Below are 21787 nucleotides of genomic sequence, written 5' to 3' on the forward strand. Positions count from 1 at the left end.
CTGCTTTCTTGCAAAAGATATTTTGGAATAACAAGGGTATTTGAAATATTGCAGGCAGTGCAAAAACTTAATTTTAATTCACAGAATCACAAAATTTAAGGGGTTAGAATGGATCTTAATAACCATCCTAAAACCCTGCCATGAGCAGGGACAGCTCCCACCTGGCTCTTGAGCCCCCTCACACCTGGTCTTGAGCACCTCCAGAGTTCCAGCTAGTACAAATTATTTTATTATTTGAAAACTGAAAAATGGATCTGTACCTCCAAATTATACTTAGCATTCAATTAAAGTTAAGCACTATCAGGAAAAAAAAAACCCAAAAAGCAAAACAAAAACCCTAACCCCCCAAAAAGACAAACACACCCAAAAAACAAACAAAACCAAATGAGAACAAAAAGAAAAGAGTAGCAAAATAACATCAAATGCTTTACTGAAGGGTAGCTGGTGTGAACACTTCACCTCTCAAAGAACGTGGTCTGAGAACTAAAGACATTTGCAAAGTAATTGCTTTTAAAATTGTCCATGGGATTCCACAGACAATGAGCAGCCTTTGAGGAGTTAAACTGCTGAACAAGTCTCAATGCAACAAAAATGCCCAATGCTGTCTTACCAGAGAAAAATATGGCAGAATCTATTTTATTTGCAGAAGTGAAAATTTCCAAGTAGCTGAAACTGAGTGAGCAGACAGCAGAAGGCACAGCTGAGACAACACAAAACAGAGTCATCCAGGACTGTTTAGGATTTTGTGACTCAATGCTGGTAGCAGGAAATGGAGAACAAAGCAAGTCCATCATACACATAATTCTCTCATTTGTGGGAGATTACTGTGTTCCATCAGTCAAACAGGAATTACTGCTGGCTGAGTTGGAGACTCATAGTTGGTAATGCATTAGATGAACCTTGGCAAGTAAAACTGCTGGACTTTCAAAGGGGAAAAGTCTTTAATTTCTAAAAAATTCTCCTCTGTTCTGCTTCCTTTTATTTTCCTTCTGGCTAAAAAGGACAGAACATTGTTTGTATCAGGTGTTCTGTATATATGACATTTTTCTGTAAAAAACACCCACAAACTTCATTTACAGAAAGCATAAAAACATCCTACTGAAGAGATACAAAAGCATACAATGCTCTTGGTCAAATAATTACCAGTTCTCTACCCACTGTCACAGAGCTCTCTGGTGAGGAATATTGGGAGAAGTGTATGCAAGGGTCAATATCTCTGTAAATAGCCTGGTAACAAAACATGGTCTTCAGCCACTTCTTCAACTATTTTTAATCCTTGTATTCTAAACTAAATTTCCCCCTTACTCTGACACATGGCATCACAAGACTCTACAAGCAAAGAGGCAAGTTCCAGAGAGACACCATAACATGGTTACTCAAAAATCAGTAATTCTAAATTGGCAAGTTTTATTCAACCTATACTGTTTGCTATCCTAGATTTGAATGCCTAAATTTACTGTTCTAAATGTTGTCAAATCACTAATATCCTCTTGCAAGTCATCTTAATTTCCAACATGGTAATTTTCCCTGTAATGACTCTTCATTTAAGACTACATGTTTACAATTTTCTACCATTTAGGTGATTTAAGTATATCATCTACTGCATGTCCTGGTCTTGGCAGCAGTGAATAATTTTCTTGACAGATGGAATATGAAAAAAAAACTAAATAAAACATTTTCCCAAAACATAAATAGCTGGCAGTTATCCCTCAGAAATAAAAGTCCTTCTTAACCTAAAAGCAACCAGCAAGTCATGTTCTCTGTAAAAACAAGGTCAAGAATTTAGATATGCCCTTAACTCATGCCCTGTGGCAGTGGAGAAGGCAGGCTATGAGGACAACATACCAGCCATTTAGATGTCTCCATCCATTATTAGCCATTTATTATTAGCCATTTCTCTTTTTTCTCCCCACTTTCAGCAGCAGCATAATCCAGGTGCTCACAAAACTTCCCCTTAGTCCTTCCTGAAATTCACCTTCCCAACATCAAATCTAATCAGACATAGCATGCACACCATGTATGGGCTCTGCTCACAAAAGCAAAGAGAACAACGTTAAGGGATCACTGCTTGCTGTAGGAAATAGAAATTCAACTGCAGGGACACAAAGAAAGGGATGGTTACATTGGTACTGATAAAATCACTTGCTGTTCAATGGATTTGGTTACAGCAATCAAGGTAAATGCAACCAAATTCACAGCAACATTTATTCATGTGTCTATGTTATGATGGTTATAAGTAGATGTATAGGGAGGTGAAACATTTCAGACTGATACTTAAAGGGATCTCACCTCAGAAAAATGAATCCCACAGTAAGAATATGTGACTGCAGGTACAAGCTAAAGTAAATTAATGCAGCAACAACAGTAGATTTTCAGAATAAATAGTGATAAGGGGTTTTAGATATGTGAGAAATACAACTCCCTAAGCAGGCATTTTTAAGATGTGGAAATTACTAATAAGCAAGAATTAAATATATCAGTTATGTGGACATTTGAAATAACAATAAATCTGAGTTGAATTTAGATTAAATAGATAAAGCTACTTAAAGCTATAAAATTAAAACCTTCATATTAGAATGAGATCATTGATTGCCACTTGATCCAGGGAAGGCAAAAAGCAGAATATGGGCAGTGACATAACCCTGGTGTATTTCCACTGGTGCATTTTCCCCATGCAGCCCAGGGGGTTTTAGCCACAAAGACTTTGAGCCCTAGTGGGCTGAGTATGAGGAGCAGGAATCAATTCTACATTTCTCAAGGCATGTCTGGGGTTCATTAAGAATCAGACCTGTAAGAAGCAGCTCTCTTCCCATGTCCTCTATTAAGTCCCTGCTATGTTCCACAGTCCCCAGCCCAGAACAACAAGAACCAGCAGTGCCCTTCACCTCTGTGCTGCCCAAGGACAGAGCTGCCACAGCACTGAGGCAGCTGCAGTCCCCAGCCTTGGGTGACACTCACCCTGCCCCTAGGTACAGTTCACAGCCAGCATTCACCCTGTGCCAGCTCACAGGGCAAACAGCACTCGGGAAATGCACCACGTAGAGCCTTAAAAGAGATTTAAGAACTGATAATCTCAAATGTGAGACTGCTAGGTATGCCAGAAAATTATTTCCTAAAGTCAATTTTTTTGTACCTAGGAAAAAAAGCTGTCTAAATACCTTTAACTCTGGGCCATGCACAAGTCCTACAATAGAAAAAAAAGTCCACTTTAGAATTATTCTAAAACCATTTTGGATAACATGTTGGGATTGCAAGTATTGAAGAAAATAACTCTGGGAAATAAAGGCTCAAAGCACTAATAATGATTCCCCTAATTACATTAAACAGCTTTAAGTGAAGAATAGATACCATTTCACTTTACTGCATCTCATAAGAGATGTTAAAACTGATTTCCTACTTATGCTGAATGAAAAGGAGGAAAGGTTTCACCCAAAACAATCAAGCAGTATCAACACTGGTGCAGCTCAAAAAAAAAAAACAAACAACACCCTCAAAACCTTAAACAAAGTATATTTCATGAAAGGTTTTTAGGGTTTTAAGAAACAAACGAGCATCAAAAGAAACTCCCAGAAAACAAAACTTCTTTTTACTTGATTCTTCTGTGGACAATTTTTTGTGAGCTCTACTTACTGTTTACCAACCTTTTAAAAAAACAGAAATGATTACAGATGCTTAAGCACTCAGAATAAAAAATGGGACAAATAGAAAAAAAAGTTAGCATTATTGAAGACATTAAATCTGATATTTATTCCTAATTTATTCTAGAAGAAAATAATAAAGATTATGATTTCAGAATCTTAAATTGAAAACAAACCATTGTTATGCTGGCTCTCACTCCATTAATATAAATGTAGCTGGTTTATATTTCACTTTAAACTAAGCTGCATTTCAAGGAACCAAGTCTCTGTTGGTTCACTGAACAATCAACTCCAGACTTGCTCACAGCCACAGTGCCAGAACCTGAACTGCTCCCACAAAAAACACAACTGGACACAGGCAACTTTGGTAAACACAATCCCCAGCTCTGCAGCTTTTCCTGTTGTTAACCCAGGCAATGCTTTCCTGCTGTTTTGGTACCTACCCACACAGCACTGGCAGTCACCTTTTTCAGTTGTATTTTTAAATCCATTTCTCAGCAATAATTTATCCTGCTGACATCACTAAACAGACAATTTCCCAAGTTTTCAGAGCTTCTTAAGAGTGAAGCCCTTGTGTTGATTTTCCCAGTCATCCCTCTCCATACAGTCACACAGAACAACAGGCTGTAAAACATTTCAAGCCATACCACATCCCAGTGAAAATCAGAAAACTGATACATCTGGGTAGCATTCAAACCAATCTAATATTCAATCAAAAATATTTTTAAAGCATATCAGTTAAACTATCAGTTCAGCTGTCATATACATTTTCTGTTTTCTCTAATCCTCACTTTGTATTTCATATTTCAATTTCTTTGAAGAAGCAGTTCTAAACTAGGCTTTCAATCTAGAATGAGTATTTCAAATAATATTTACAGTCTTATTTGTTCTTAATACAAGTCTCTGAACTGTACTAAAAATAGTTTATCTCAAAAATTTGTATAAAAATCCTTAGATTTGCAATACAAGCTTAGAATGCTTTTTTTTTTTCTGGAATATCATCAGTTATATAGAATACAGAAATAAAAAGCATTAAAAAACAAACAAAAAAGAACAAGGAAAGGTTTTTATTTTTAGTTTTTAATCATGGTTTTAAATTAAGAGGCAGAAGAGTTAGAAATGTTCATACTGACCTGAGCCCATAAAGGACGGTTCCATCTGGATGCAGACGAATCATTCTGTTCTTCACAGTAACACCATGAACAAATGACTTCTTGTCATTCAGGAAATAGGTATCAGGCACCCAGAGCTGATCAGCTACTCTGTTGTCCAGGGTAAGGTTTAGAGGTATTACATTATAGGACAGCCTCTTGTCCCTCCACGCTTGCTGGAAGTACATTGTCAAGGTATAGTCCTGGGAGCAGAAAAACAAACAGAAAAAGTGTGCATTGAAACACACATATGCAAAAAAACATCAATGCAAATACATATGTATGCATTGTTACTGTTCCTAAAGGCAAACATTTCTGTTCAGAATTTCCATGAGTAGATTTATTTACTTTTACAGTACTGAGCAACTTGTATGTGCTTAATAACAGCAGTGAGAACACAAAGAAGATGGGGCACTTAAATTTAATGAATGACTTGAAAGTTATTACTTCAATATTTAAAAATAAAATTTAAAAAATTGTAGACATTTAACAGCCTGTAGCACTTTACAAGCCTGGGAGTTCTAGGAAATAGGAACATTCACAGATCCAAATTTAACTTCAGGGTCTCCACTGTATTCAATAGAGCTCTGGATCAAGTCTTCTGTCTCTTGCAGTCACCACTCAAAGACTTCCCTAAATTAAAATTTCTTCCAAGTCTGTTAACTTTTCCCTGGGCACTGAAACCAATGGGAATTTTTGAAGGTTCCTAAGCTAAATACTTTGTCTTAATTTTACAGATTAAGTAACTCTGGTTACTTCAGGGGGACAATTCAGAGAGCACAATTAGCATCTCAGTAATTATTCACAGTATTATGAGACTTGTACTGTCTTGATGCAGACCACCACTGTACAGTGCTTCAGAGATGTTTTGACCTCTTGATTTTTAAAGAATAATGCATTTACAAAGGTTATACCTTGGTCAAAATTGTTATCCAGATGCAGAATAATCATTATATTTAGCCAGTGCTAAAAAAACCTCTACAAATAGTACAAAAAATATATTGAGAGCAACCCTGTGGAGAAAGACTCACATAAATGGCAATATCAGTTCTTATTCCCTGCTTTATATTGTAAAGGAGAGTCCACTATTTAAAGCATTTTTATTACAGTTGGAAAAGAAAAATTTATCTTCCTGCTGAACTACTTCAAAAGCATATGCCACAAGTGTATTTTACAAGCATTCTCATTTAGAAGGATATTTGACATGTGAACGCTATATAGAATGTCTCAGATAATACAAAAATAAATTTTTCTTATTCTGCAGTTTCCCAGACTGAACACCTCAGTAGGAAATCACTGAAATTGGGTTTCTGTAGTTATTCTCTTTACAATGTACAATACCCACCCTTGAACTAGGGAGGGTCTGTGAGAACTGTGGCTATTTCAGCAGAATTCTGTAAGCAATGACACAGAACCCTGGAACTAAGTGACCCTGCCTCTTCTGCAGAACAGTGTGCACTCAGAACAATCAGTATAAACTATTTCTTACAGAAATGTGCATTTCAGTGGAGGAAAGACTCATTGTTTTTTTCTCATCCCTCTCCAGAAGAGGCCATGTACATGGGCTTGAAAATGTCTCTTCAATTTTCAGTGAAGCAGGGGGAAATACATGTTCTGTTGTGAATAGTTGCTGCATTTCCTCCTTCCCAACACAAAGCACAGATGGTATCACTGCTGTCCCTCCAGTCTGCACTGGTGCCAGGCCAATCCCCTTCCCTTGCAGCACCCCTGGCCATGCCTGCAACCCCAGCACCTTTAGCCAGGTGCCACAACAGCCACTCTGCAGGGACCAAAGCAGGCAAACACCAAATAAGCCTTTCCAGTTATATATAAATACCAAATATATTCACCTGGTGCTGTTCTACAATCTGATCAGTTTTAATGATCTGAAATCTCTTCCCACCTCCCCAGGGTCAGGATGAAATTCTGCTTGCAAGTGTTCCACCTACATCTAAAAGAATTTTACTGTTATGCTTCATCACTGTTCTGCAGGATTTGATTCATAACCAGCAATCAGAAAATCTCCATTGGAAAATTTATTAGTCTTCATTATACTAATATATCACATCATCAAGTAATGATCTGCAGCAATTGATTCTCTATTATCCTTGGAAAGCTGCATTTTATTCCTATTCCAAGGAATAACCTACATGTATTAATATATTGCATAAATGCATAGAACATGCTTTCCTTTTTACACCTCAGTAAAAGAGGAAAAGAAGAGGAGGAAAAACCCTAAACATACATGGTTCATTGCATAGAAGTGAATTACATAAAACTGTAAATTTGGAGCACTGGCATAGCTGAAAGAAAAGCCAAGTCACCAGGCTGGAGTTTAAAATCAAACACACTGTGTTCCAGAAAGAGCTGGTGTTCTGACTAAAAATTATTTGTCATCTGTTGGCCCTAGTTTTCAGACGTGACTGGAGTTTCTGATGGTCAAAACAGAACTCCTTTGAAATTATTATAAAACTGTCACAAGCTTTTGAATTTAGGTTTTTATTTTTAATGATAATTTTAAAAAACCCCAAAGATGTTCCAAGCTACATATTTCAAAGTGAAATTGATAAGATAGAAAAAAGCAAAACCTGTAACGTAAACTGTGATCTATTCCTTAGAAAGGAGAGAGGCATCTGTTTTCAAAATCCCAAATGAAAAAGTAATTCAAAAAAGGTGTGCTGGTACAAAATGTCCCTAAAGTATCCCGAGACCCTTTACATGTTGGCATTAAGAACACTCTCATCTAGACAAGAAAAAAGTCTGTTAAACTCACATGAAATATGGGCATTCCCCTCTATTCTAGGGATAAATATCAAAACAAACATGTAAATATCTTGTCTCTAGGAAGAGAGGCACACAAAAGAAGTAGAGGAATAGAAGGAAAGGATGATTTTATTTTGTTAAGGTTTAGCATCCTTTTAAATTCAAAAGATGAGACTGTCAGAACCAGTATAAGTTAGAGGAAACAGGAGCAAATTCATTTTCACAGCCTTGCACAAAGAACTAATTCTAATGAGCTGAGAGAACTGCAAGCCCAAAGCTCCTGATGATGGGGTCAGTGTAAAGCAGGGCACAGACACCAACTGCAAAGGCACTGACTGTTTGCAGTACAGCCACACTGACACTTCTCCCATAGAAATAAAGAGGTTCCTCAGCTGCCCTGGACATGAAAAACTGTATAAAACTCTACTAGTGTTGACCAAGTTGCAAGAAAAACCTAGACTATAAAGAAGCAAACATATTTTCTGTAAATATTATCAATTTTGTAAGTTTCATTATTTTTAATGATTTCATTATTATGCCATCGTTTGCCTCGATTTAAATTTAATAAAGTTTTTTTGTTCTGTCCAGAGCAAAAATTGAGGCATCAGAAAATGGATCATTACCCCTATTCTATTGTGATCAAAGAAAAGATATTTCCTTTTTTCCTCACCTCACCCTTTCCACTTTCCCTCTTCTTTATTTCATACAATGAACAAAAGAACAGCAAATATAAGACAAAGTTAATGTTTATGCATATTTTTCTATATGAATACAAAAGTATCAAACAGTTTCATTAGTATTAGCATATTCATGAGTAACTTTTATTCTGCACATCAACTCTGTGCAGTGGTTGCCTGCAAACATTTTAGCTGCTGGAAGTGTAAATACACTGAGGATTTAAACTTGCATTTAGATAAATAGAAGAATAAATAGAATAAATAGAAGTATTACAGCCAGACATGGTGTCAGAGAATGGCCATCAACTTCAATTATGTAACAGAAGATACTGGACAGGAAAGCATCAAATCTGAATACTGGCATTCTCATTTATGTTCTGACATTTCATTCATGCTCTCAAATATATGTTTAAGAAAAAAAAAACCAAGAAAAAAATCAGTTTGGGCCTATTATTAGTTTAAAAAGAGTAGAACACAGGCCTTGGCTAAACCTACCCATGGGCCAATAACTGACATATTGCTGATCCTCTTTTTATTTTGGAAAAAGGATCAAGGCAAAAAAGGGAATAGAGGTCATGAATATTCACAATGACAGTGGGTGTCTAATGCAAAAGACTCTACCAGATGTAAATTTTTTCAAAGCATAATAATAAGGTCCAATGTGAGAAAACACATTTAAAATATAGCTCCTTCTTCTGCATTACACAAATCAGGACTGATTCACACTGCAGCTTAAAACTGTAACCAACACTTGTATTAACAGGGCTAGAAAACAGCTACTGAAACACTGGAAGCAAAAAAGGCAGGAAACTTCAGAGGAGAAAAAAATAAGCAGAAGAAATATACAATATCTAATGTATATAATAAACATTCTGTATATTGTAAACCTAGTATAAGACAGTGAAGTTGAAGAAACTATTAATCACTGCTCTGCAGTAATGAATGGAAAACTCCTTTGTGGTTTGGCTTAAGTCCACTCCTCATCACATTCCTGGGTATTACTAACTTGTAAAAATGCTTTACTACATTTCCACATATGGTTGTTTTAAAACACAATAATTCCCTTCTGAAGATGCTTGAAGCTGAAGATTTTGCACAAGCACTATATTTATTTAATATGTACATTTCAAAAACTGTTGATAACATTTAAAACTGCTGATTGACAATCCTTTCAATCCTCTCTTTATTTAAAACCAACCACTACAATGTTTGATTCAAAATTATCTCTCAGTCTCTCATTGAGAAAAAAATAATATAAAAAGTCTGCTTAATGTTGGAGACACCACAAAATACACAAAGTGACATATAAAAGTAGAAAGAATGGTTGAAGGAATGGATGATACCAAAGAAATGCCAAAATAGTCATATGCCCTTTCAAAAAAAGTATTTTTCACATTCTGTAAATCTTCAAAATAAAAAAAAAAATCCGCAAAACATATAAAAAAGCCACAAACAATGACATCAGGAATGTTACACAGAACCCAAGTTGAATTCTCTCTATCAAATCTGACTTGCCAAACTGGCTTAAAATCTGTGAAACATTTGTAATTAACTGAGTGTCCTAAAACTTACTAGGGAAATTTTCCTTGATGGGAATTACATCTTCACAAGTTTATGATCTTTCCAAAAAGAAGATCCCAACACCAAGCTTACCATTTATTTTGCTGCAACTCTCCTGGAATTATTCATCAGCAATTCTCATTTGTCAACTGAGCAAAGCAGCTGAGATGGGCTGTTTATCTTCCACCCCAGCTCTCAGAAAAACCATGTTACAGAAAGAATCAAGCAAGAGACTTGGCTCTGAAAGCCAAATGAGTGTCAGCAGAGCTTGACTCCTTAGCAGCAAAGTTTTGACCCTGATATATGAAATCTGAAACAAGAGACTGGAGGGTTTCAGCATCAAGAGCATGAATCTGAGTCTCCTGAGGGTAGCCAGTATTTATAATATTTCTGTTATATTTATGTTTTTCCATGGTGATTTAGATAATGGCGCAGCCTCACAGTACAATGGATTTCATGCACTGAAGTTAAATGGAGCAGTTCTGGCTGATAAGCTTCCTGTAACCTTAATTAGTTTAGCAAGACTCTGTGACACTCGATTTTAATTTCTGACAGGTCACCAGACTGAATCACGACACTGCAGCGCTCCTGAGGCAGCAATCTGCACATCACTGAAACCCCTGAGCTTCTGCCACAGCTCTTCCAGCTCTCTCTGCTTTGCTGTCTCGGGATAATAAGAGGAAGATTGATTAAAGTGAACCTGGAGTGGAAAATGTAATCTAACTGCTGCTGGGTTGAGACAGTCATGTGTCTGAGATCCTGAGACTGTTCTCCTGTAAAGGATCTCATCACCCTGATCCAGCACCGCAGGATTCTCAGATGAATAAAGCAAATCCCGAGTACAATGAATAAATGCAACTACTCTCACTTAAAGGAAGTTATGAAAACAGCAGTTTTCTGCCTCAGACAAAATTATTATTTAGTTGTGTCTTTGAAGTAAAATAAAATATTTTAGGCTACAAGAAACATCAAAAAGTTTATTTATATTTGAATTTCAAAGTTTTCTTTACTTGTGTATCTCAAGTTATTTCCCAGAGCTCACAGGTCATTCCCTATGTTATTATACAATTCCACAGATCTTCAGAAAGGTAAATACCTTCAACAGAAATCATATTTCTATTGTTTGCTATTATAACCTATTATATAATTGCCTTGCAAAATGGTAGAGAATTTGTTGAAAATACTAAAGAACAAAAAAAAAAAATTAATAATCATTAAGTAGAGTGGAAATAAACCTGTGGTTAAGAAGAACTGGAGATCCAGCTGAAAGGTTGGTGTGAGCAGATGGTGGCCTAAGATATTGTTTTGCAGAAGAGACTCAAAACTGAAAAAATAGAAACAACGACCAGAGCCCTGAATGTCTGATACTTTGGGGAGGACAGAGGGGGCAGAGGGAGGAATTCCAGGGTAAGAATATGGCTGTTGATAGATGAACTCTGGCTTAAATCTGAGAATTCAAGTTTTACCTAGATGCAGAAGTAAACTGGCATAACATTTGAATAAGTGCTCTTTTTCCTTATGCTTTACAGATTCCCAAGTTCCTTCACAAACCAAGCCTTAAGAACTCCTTCAGAGAACGAAAGAACTGCAAGTTAATGCTGCTCCAGATCATTGCAATTAACTTCTGAAAAACGCACTAAATGAGTACTAAAACTATGAGGCGTTAATCTAAAGCACAGAATACTTATTTTTAAGATAAATATTTCGCAATATTTTTCAAGGAGACTTATGAAAATGAATAAATATTCCCAGAATCGATTTATTTTTAAGCATAGCCTAGCTTCCTTCAATCAAGGAGCTGTCATTGCATAGGGGCACGGAGACTCCAATGACAAAAGTGCCATTACTATTCCTGTTATTACACTACATAGCAAATGTGTCTTTCCACATCTAAAAGGTTGTGTCACAAATCTCTAAATTTTCAGTCACAGGCTTAATACTGAAACAAGCCACAGTTAGCTCAATTAAAAGTGGAAATTTAGTTTCAATATTAAAAATTTAAGGGAAATAGCTATCGAAAACTTCAATATCTGAGCTTTGGACTGAAGTTTATGCTTAGTGGTGTTGAGAAATGCAGTGTTCTAACAAAAATATTTCTCTTGTGTGCTTTCATTTAATTGAGCTGCCTAAGGATGCAGTTCTTGAAAAGGAAAATTATATGAATATTTTATTGCATTGATTTTATAAGCAAAGGAATTTACTTTGCTATGTTTAGTTCGCTTTAAAACAGATTAATTTTCCAGTATTTCCTTTCAGGTAAAAAGCCAGCTGCCTCCTCAGTCAGCAATGGAGAAGTTTCTACAAGAAACAGACACACTCAAGACAGCATTATATGTATATTCTTCATTTTCCTAGATCTGTTCAAAGTAATTTTTCTATTCTGGTAATACTGTTACCCTTGGCTTGTCCAACCTACATCATATTACCTCTGTGTCACAGAGTACCTGAACAATTTCAGTGGCTTTCAGCTAAGCTTTCTGGCCTTTGATATTTTCCTTATAAGAACTCTTTCACAAGTGAGAACACTATTAATTTTGCTTTGCTTGTGATGCAATAACTGTCAGATTTAGACATAGAAAATCTTATCAGTCTACATGAAGATTGCCTTTTGATTAAGAGGGCCAAAGCCAACATCCCAGATAGCCTTACTGTAAGACAAACAGTTCTGTAGAAAAGAAGGAGCACATATGAATATTAATCAGTGCTGAGTGAATATTAGCAGTCCTGGCATTATGCAGTTTATTATTAAACATCACCTTCATTTTAATGATAAAAATTAAAGAGAGAGCAGAGAAGCTCAGATGAAAGTATCGAGTCAGATTTTTAGGAGGCATCAGAGTGAAATTCCTTATCAAGATGGACAGTCCTGTAACTTTTAAAAATTTAACTGAAATTGTGGGTAATCAACAGTTAATAAAGCCCTGTTATATTAGCACTGGGAAAGTGGACAAAGTCAGGGTACTTTTCCCAGTGTTGCCCTAAACAAAGAGTTGGATATATAGATAAATTAGTAATTAATGAAGTAATTGCTTTCCATGGTGCTCCTTGACACTAAACACAGTCAGATTTTCTGTTCTGACTTAAAGCATCCTTTAGCAAGATACAGACTCGGCTATTACAGTTTTTTCAAAGCAATTATGATTCTCTTATATTTGTAATGCTTGTAAAACTAGATCAAGGATATTTTTCATAAAAATAATAATTTAAAGCCAGATCACTTCAAAAAGCAATGTTTACACAGATTAAGCAACAATCACAGAGCAAACTGATGTAAGAGAGAGGCAGTGAGTGAGAGAGCATGAGTTGAAGGAAAATATTTATAAAATAATCCAAAACATTTTGGATAGTTCATTGCAGAATTACAAAAACAATGGGATACATAATATTCCCTTGAATAATGTGCAGTTTAACTGAAACACAATTAGACTAATGTATTTCTTTAGCTTATTATGGTCTCTAAAAGCTGCTGATACACAAATTTACAGGACAAAACCAGCCAGGTCTGTGCATGACATTTCCTGAGTTGAGTTTTGCTTTATTTTTCTTTTAAAAGAGCTCAGAGTCCTTCTCCCTCTGTCTGTATGCATGCATTTTCTCACATACTATACTACTAACCATCATAGATTTTTATGCTGATTTTCTTGGCAATTTTTTTTTGTTTCGCTTTATTTTTTTTTCTTTTTCTTCTGAATTTTTGTCAAACACATGCACTTTGGAACCAGAACCAGAGCTGTTTCTGGGCAAGGGTGACCTGGCAGTTTTCTCATGCCATTCCCCAGTCCCATGAGAGTACCAGCAGCAGCTCCCTCCTGTTGAACACTGTCACATTCCACACCACCTCATCCTCTGCCCTGCTGACTCCCAGCTCTCTAAAACGGTTCATTAATCCAGCAGTAACAAACTGACACCTTGAAGGGAGCAAAGCACCCTGGAGAGCACAAATCTCCCCAGAAACATCCCCAGAAGTGTTTCTGTATCTTGGTGCAATATGCCAGAGGCTGCGCTGCAAACTGATGTGTGTGCTCCCTGTTTGCACATCAATCTTGTGGGAATACACAAACCACCCTGATTCAGCCCCTCCTCAGCCAATAATCTCTTGCATACTGCAACTCTGTGCACAGATTTAATGAAATATGAGCAGTGAAGAGCAGGAAAATGAAAAAAAAAAACCCAAAAAAACAATAGTGTCATGTCACCTAGACCTTTTCCTGTATTTTAAAGCTTTCCTCCCTGAAGCCCACAATGTGACAGGCTGTTTCCTCTCAAAAATGTCAGGCGCTGCAGAGAACTGCCAGCACTGAAGTAAAAAAGACAACTTATAATAATACATATCATTTCTTTCAGCGATGACAAGCCTGTGGAAGCTGGTAGAAGGTCCAATTTGCATGACAGCACAACACTTCAGCAAAGAGAATACACTTAGTAGAGACACTGCAAGAGAATAAATGATGTATTCAGATGAAAGAAAAATTATTATTATTATTATGCTCTAGGAAAAAAAAGCTGAAAAAAACCCACAGGTGGAAAAATTTTTCCATCTCTAACAGTAATTAATTATACTCTAAATTGTTCCTGGCTCAGCAAAGCTAAAACTATGGGTATATCTCACAGCAAAAATTTCATTACAAGTGCCTCTGACACAAAAGTGTATTTTCCTCCAGTTCATCCTCACACGCAAAGCAAGATCTGCTGTGAGGTCAGACCAAGTTGCTCAGGGCTTTCAAGCCTCTTGGAAAGGGATTAGAACAAAACTTTAATACCAATGAAACTGCTACTTGCATTTAGAAAGAAGCTCCCTGTCCATCAAAGAGGAAAAATCAGGATGGTCACCCTAATCTAGCAGTGACTGAAACTTAATTTCAGTTTGATTCAAAATCACCATTGTCTGATTTTTAGAGCCACTGCACACTACCACTTTTATCTGTTCTGTTTAGTGTATTATTATTCCAGTCTTTTTGTGTCATTTTCTCAGCAATTGCCTCCACACTTTATTCTCACTACTATTTGAGACACTTAGAAATCAACAGGATTCTGTTACCACTGAGGTTTTGAATGCAGCCATTGTTCACTATTTCCTATATTCTTCAACTGGCACCAACAATTCCTCATGAAAATATTCCCTGTCCTTATACAGTACATAATTTTTGTCTTTTTTTGTTCTTTCTCTCTCTTAATCTTCAAGGTTTCCATCTCTGCCAAAGAACTTTCTATGCAATTAAATAATTTATTCCCCCTTTCAACACTGTTAATAGATATTTTGTAAACAATCCTGATTATATTTCATCAGACTGAAGCTATCTTTTCATCAAGACCTAATAATGTCTCTATACTTGTCCTGTCAGTTCAGAAATACACTCCAAGAATTAAAAATAAAAAAAATGATTTGGTATCCTTTACTACCAAATGGGTTTATTTATTCGTGTCTCATTAAATACCTCATCTCAACCTTCAAAATTTGTCACCTCCTTTGTGGTTCACTATTTCTTCCAGGGTTCAAGTCAGCCTTGTATTTCAGTGACTGAGTGGATGTAACTGTTTTTACAGCTGAAAAGATCAAGAAGACCCAAGAGAACCTTTTCTCAAGGAATGAAAGGTATATGGAAATGGCATGGAAAGTATTTCTTACTTGGCATTAATACAAAGCCTACCTATTTTAACAAAATAAGGATAATTAAGGATTCCATACTTTTTTCTTTTTTTTTTTTTTTTCCCTGGTCAGACTGCTTGTTGGGGAAATGGCATTAAAAATATCACTGGTTCCATGCTTTTTAGCCCTTCTAGCAAATACCCATATAAGTGCATCAGGAAATTATTCAGGAAACACAGATCACATTTTAAACCAAGCTGCTTCATTATAATTGTACTTTAAATGTATTTGACTTGGCAGACGCATGGATGGGTTTTAAGCAATTTTAAGATCTTGCACAGAGCAAACTTTCAACTTGCACAGCACTTCCCTCCAGCTCCTCTTACTGGAAGGTATTTACACAACCTGCTGGGACTCAGCTTGACATCATTCCTTCCATCTGGACACCCAAACCAGCAGTCTGGATACAATATTTCCTGCCTTCTCTCTACTTCACACACTTGACTTTCATTGAAATTTCTGGAAAATGAGAATCAGAGTTCTATGAATACTTCAGAACCCCTTGAGAAAGGGTTTTGCTTTTTCTTCGCAGCTGAAGGAACACCACACCAGTGTTCCCAAAAGCAGTAGTCATTTTTTCCACAGGTAAAAGAATGCATTTGGTTCCTTTTTTGACATGCAGAATTGGATTATCATTCTCACATCTTCATATATTCAAAAATAAATAAAAATTAACCAAGTCAATGAGCTCAGTTTTAAAGAACTCCAAGGACATATTCCAACTTACAACCTGTCAATTCTTCCATTAAAAACTCTCAAAAATTTGATAAAGATATGGAAACCAACTAATCCATGGATCAGAAACAAACACTAAATTTGCAGGAGAAACTAATCATTGAACATTCCCTAAAGCTTACACAAAACAAGCTTTCATTCATAAGATGACCTGGCAAAAGAGTTTCAATCCTTTTTTATGACAGAACCATTATTTCCCTTTTCCTCCAATGGTCAGAAGATAGCAAACCTATTTTGCAGTCCTACTATAAGGAATTTGGAGAGAAATTAAAATAAAAAATAAATCAAACATACAAAGAGACAAAAATAATCAAAAAAGCTCTGTTATGACTCCACTGAGATTGTCCTGAAAACAATGACTCATCTCCTGGCAGCTTCATCAGTCCTGATGAATTTCCAACACTGGATTTTCTACCTTAACCATAAAGTTTTTTTTTTTAAACATATTATTCATAATAGGTTCAAAAATACAATAACTGAAATGCTTTGCTTTTTCTCCCAAATTATTAGACCATAGTAAATAAGTGCAGAGCCACAGCAACAAGAGCAGGGCTTTAGCAGGTGCTAGACAAGTAAAACCTCCAGTAGCTCATACATTTGTAGCCATGACCTCATGTGCTGGATGCAGTATTTGTGCCTGAGCACATTCCCTATTAGCTGGGAAGCAGCACACATGGGTTTGAACCCTACTGGCTAGCAGCTGGTTAATCCATGCATGAAATGCACTTAGACAGCAGTTCACTGGTTTGATTGATGACACATCTATTCTCCTAAGATAACAGCATGCTTCCTGTCTCAAGAGTCATGAAACCGCTTTACAACATATTCTCATGTTGCTACACACTGCCTGAAATTTAGGATTTTTTTTTAAAGAAACTCTTCTTGGAGATGCATTCACCATCATGTCCAAAAGAAGTAGAAGCTCTATAAATTTTTCACATTAGGAATGATTTTGTTTTATTTTAAAAAGTTAATTCCTCAGTAATGCACTTGTCAGAAAACTGTCTCCTATGAAACAGCCTATTCTCTTTGTCTTCCTCATTTTCCTCCCTCCCATTAACTAAGCAAGAAAAAAAGTAAGCCCTAACACCCCAGCATTACACACTAAACTTTTTTTACCTACTGGGCTTTGCTTATCAACACTCTATTCTTGAATTCTGATCACCATTCTTTCCCAGAAAGTCACAAGGAAAATGAGGAAGCATTCAGATCCACATTTATAAGCAAACAAGAGAACCCAAATTTGATACCAGCACAATGGATAAGAAACCCTTTGTTTTTACAAGCAGGGCTTGGGATTTTTTAATGGTCTTGTTTCTAGCTAACCCATAATCAATCACTAGGAAGCTTGAAACCTTCTTTGCTGTGAAATAATTAGAAAAGAAACACAGCTCATAATAATTTTCAAAAAAGGAAATTACTAAGTAGTGCCCTATATGCTCTGCCCTGTTCTTAAGGATAGATATCTGTATAATTCTTTTGAGACAAGAGTTCCATATCAAGGGTATTTAAATTAAAGGTATAAATTTCTCAGAAACTTTGTTTGGCAAATGAGACTGGTATATGGGAATATTCTACCCACAATTCTTTCTGTTGTTTGTAGTGCTTTCCTGAAATAATTGTTACATCTCTGTTCATTATAATAAGTAACATACAGAGTAGATTAGGTAAGGCTTGCAGATCTGAAAAAAAGGAATCATGCTCGTGAAAAGTTCTGGTGTTATATTCTTGCAACAATATTCTTTCTTCCCAAAGGTCTAAAAATCAATTTAAGTAAGAAGAGAGGATATATAGACATGAATTAAATCAACACAATGACTAACAGCTGTTAGCATGGATAAAACTTTTTTGTTTTGACTTAAAATATAAAAAAACATTATGAGAATAAACCATGTTTTCAAACACCAATTTGAATCACAAACACATAAAGGATTTTGAAAATCCTATTGACTAGATCTTCCTGTTATAAACAGGTATTTATGTTTTCTCATGGCTCTGTTATCCCAGTACCTAAGCCAATCCTAAAGTTAAGCAAAAATCTTGAAACAAACAGCAGCTATTCATTCCAAACAGCATTTCAAAACCAGCACTTACATACTCCTCCCAAAAATGTCGATTGATTCTCCTCAAAGTAGCTCATTTATTGTCATCATTTGCATTTAACTTGAAGTTCTGATTTAGATTAATGCACGTTTTTTACTGTTTGTTTTTGTTGTGTCACTTGATGCAATATTTCTTCATTACCTGTAGCAAGGTCTCCTCCTGAACACTGCAGGATGCTGCAGATGCCTGGAGGATGTTGTATTGGCAGTGATTTCACTACTGAAAATATTACCCAGACTTCATGGTCTTATTTAGAAAACTGGTGCACAATTTGGCAGGTTTTTATTTGTTTGGTGGTGGTTTTTGGTTCTTTTTCCCCCTCAGTGGGTGTGAAGAGGGAAGAACAGGGAATATAAGCAAGTACTTCTGATCTTTTGAGGTCCTTCCCAACCTGGGCTGTTCCATGAGCGCTTTGAGACAAGCACACCCTAAATTAATTGCTTCATTTCTTGTATTAGACAACTTGTGATTAATGTCACCAAATATTACAATTAAGTACTCCTCTCAAATTATCTCCTCATCTCTGCAGTGTTCAAAAAGTCAAGCTAGACCTCAGCTGGCCTACGGCATAACATGATTATCTACAGCAGCTCACAATTAACCAATTACACTTGGAATGCAGCACTCTCACACACAATTATTTAGGAACTCACTGAAACATGAATTTAGTGCCTGCTTGTTTCAGCTATTCAGCAAGGAATATTTACAGCTGGAGATGCTCTCTGAGCCTGGGAGAATTAAAGACTCTTTAGATTAAATAGGAAAAAATACACAAAATTAATTATAGCAAAATCTGCACAAACATAAATAGCACCTTTATAATAATAAAGCATCTAATAATAGCACCACCTATAAAATAAAAGCACCTTTCCTAAGAAAAATATTAAGTGCTTAAAACTAAGCATATCATTTTAAAAACAAAGGAGCACTTTATCACATCAATACTGTGAAGGGTATTAAAAAAAACCAAAAAACCAAAAACAAACAAACAAAAAAAACCCCAAAAAACAAACAAAACAAAAAAAACCAACAAAACACCCTGGAACCAAACAAGACAAACCAGATAAATTCTCAGGCAAAACCAGATCTCTTTCAGTTTCATGCAGGATCAGAGATTTTAGGCAAGAAGGTTCACACGTCTGCTAATCCTGCACCGAGTGAAATAATGGATTCACTTCAGAATAGGGCTCTGGAAAAAAACAACCCAATCAAAACTCCCATGGAATTTTGATGCAGACAGAAACAATTCTGAGCTTCTCAGAACAGGAGATAAATGTGAGCCACTTAAAAATGGATTCTTCATTAGATTCTGTTTGATTCTTAGGTTTTAGCTTGATCCTTATTTCTCTAGATAAGGGTGCAAGAAAAGCCTTTTTGCACTTTAATTTGTGTTTTATTTATTTATTTATTGCTATCATACTTTGTAAAAAATGTACCCATTAATCAGTTAAATAAACAGTAAATACATTTTTTTATTGCCTAGTCTATTCTAAATCCTTACCTGAGTGTGATTCCTTTGAGTAAAATGGAAATAAAAATCAAAACACTACATGGCCCTGAACTAATTTTTCTTAGCAAGAAAAAAAATTCTCTCTGCACTCTGCTATATAAAATAATTGTAAATAAGTCTTTGGATGATTTCATCAAAAATGTAGCCCTCTATATCACAGACCTCAACTTTTATGATCACATCACGTATTTAAAATTTAACCTCCTCTTCTACCCAGATGAAGTTACAACAAAACAGACAGAAGTACTAAATTACTGAGTATCATTCTTAAGGATATCATGACCCTTTAGTACCACAACAGATGGGTTTTCATGACTTGAGAACATGACAATACAACAACTGCAGTGAGTGGACTGGGAAAAGCTGCTATTGATAAGTTACTTTTTAATTTCTATGTTCAAGAACAGCCCAATCTCACAGGAAATTCCTAGTTAATAAGTTAATAGGGAAACCTCAGTCTATTCATTACTTCATGCTTATTTGTAGCACAATAATAATTTTTAACATTCATCTTAGTTCAGGATAATTAACCATTCTGCTTAGAATTAAACAGAAAACAAAAAAGAACGGGTAAAAGAGGATCCAGATTGCAACCACTGGATAATTTACACAATATACACACGTATTATCTATTATTAACATTAAAAATCACATTGTAAAACCTGAATATTGAAATCCAATATTTTTGGCTGCCAGCCAAGCATAGAAAACAGACAGGCTAATACTTAAGAAAACAAATTTTTATTCATTTACCTTCTGTTGGAAATGAACTGTGTAGTGAATTTTTTACAAGATGAAAATTGTAATTGCTTGTATAATAAAGCTGAAAATTAAGGAGAAACAGATGGAAGACTAAAAGGTTTTTTTTGTAAGTGATAAGAGGATGATTCATAAGTATTTGACATAAGTTAAAATTACTTATGGAACAAATGTTTATGGAAAATGTTCTGCTTAGGACAATGTGCCATCATACAATCAGCAGTGAATTATTCCAATTGCCATCCCTAATCAAAAAGAGAAAAGGAAATAAACTAAGAAAGAAGAAAGAATCGAAACTTGTTATTTTCTCCTGAACTTCAGTGACTTGTGTCTTACAGTTCTACCTCAAGAACAGAGGGCACTCTCAGAAGCATTGCAGGTCACAGTCATTCTATTAATTTGCAGTTTTGAGATCACTTTATAAAGTCACTAAGTAGTAATTAACTTCCTAAGGTCAGCTCAACAGAATGTGAGAAAAAACAGGTGGCATGTAAGTGCATGAGACTCGTGGTGAAGTTACCACACCTTGTGGCAACAACACTATTTTTAAATCTTCATCTACTACTTGTAAACAAAAATTGACAGGAAAGCCAATGATCTTACCCACATTTACATGGGTGCGTACGACTTGAAATATAATAAGTGAATATTTTCACATATATCTAAATACGTAAAGTAGCAGATTAAAAATACAAACATTCATTTCTTTTCATTGTTTTCCTAATGCTCCACCATGAAAAATGTAGCTACCATCCAGATGATGGTTTTGTTCAGGGTAAATGGGCCAACACTTGGATTATGCAGTCAAGAGTTCTCTTTGGCATTGATGATTGCCAGGCAGTGCAGCACCAGCCTTGCTGTAGGAGCAGAGCAGAACAAGACACAGGTGGGTTGTTGTGGTCTTCAGCAGCAGAGTAGGTGCCTGTCCATTCTGGTGTCAGCAGTAATCATGCTGAAACCTACATCCAAATCCACAGGTCAAACCCAAATTGTATCTGCAGCCAATAATGCTGGAAAGTACATCTTAATTAATCCATGAATCTTTAGGTTTAAAATATACAGCCGAGTGCTGCTGTCTCTTCACAGCACTTCCTCCTCCAGGTCACTTTCTCAGTCACTCACAGATATATTGCTAGGCAATATAGGTATTTATAATATAATTTAATCATGTCACATGTGGAAGGGTTCATCGAGAATTTCAATAAAATAGATAACTTTCAATATTTTATTAACAATTAATAGGG

The 21787-nt window shown here is 35.8% G+C and overlaps 1 protein-coding gene across 2 annotated transcripts in view; it reads right to left on the bottom strand.

The window, feature by feature from the left end:
* GABRB2 (gamma-aminobutyric acid type A receptor subunit beta2) overlaps positions 1-21787 on the bottom strand; it is a 138378-nt gene that overhangs the window by 85551 nt on the left and 31040 nt on the right. For both annotated transcript variants that reach the window (XM_054643086.2, XM_054643087.2), the window contains exon 6: positions 4772-4992. In XM_054643086.2, the coding sequence (XP_054499061.1) occupies positions 4772-4992 (221 nt within the window). The remainder of the gene's footprint in view (positions 1-4771; positions 4993-21787) is intronic.

The sequence above is a fragment of the Agelaius phoeniceus genome, chromosome 15 (assembly GCF_051311805.1).
Source record: "Agelaius phoeniceus isolate bAgePho1 chromosome 15, bAgePho1.hap1, whole genome shotgun sequence".
In the NCBI taxonomy this organism is placed as follows: domain Eukaryota; kingdom Metazoa; phylum Chordata; class Aves; order Passeriformes; family Icteridae; genus Agelaius; species Agelaius phoeniceus.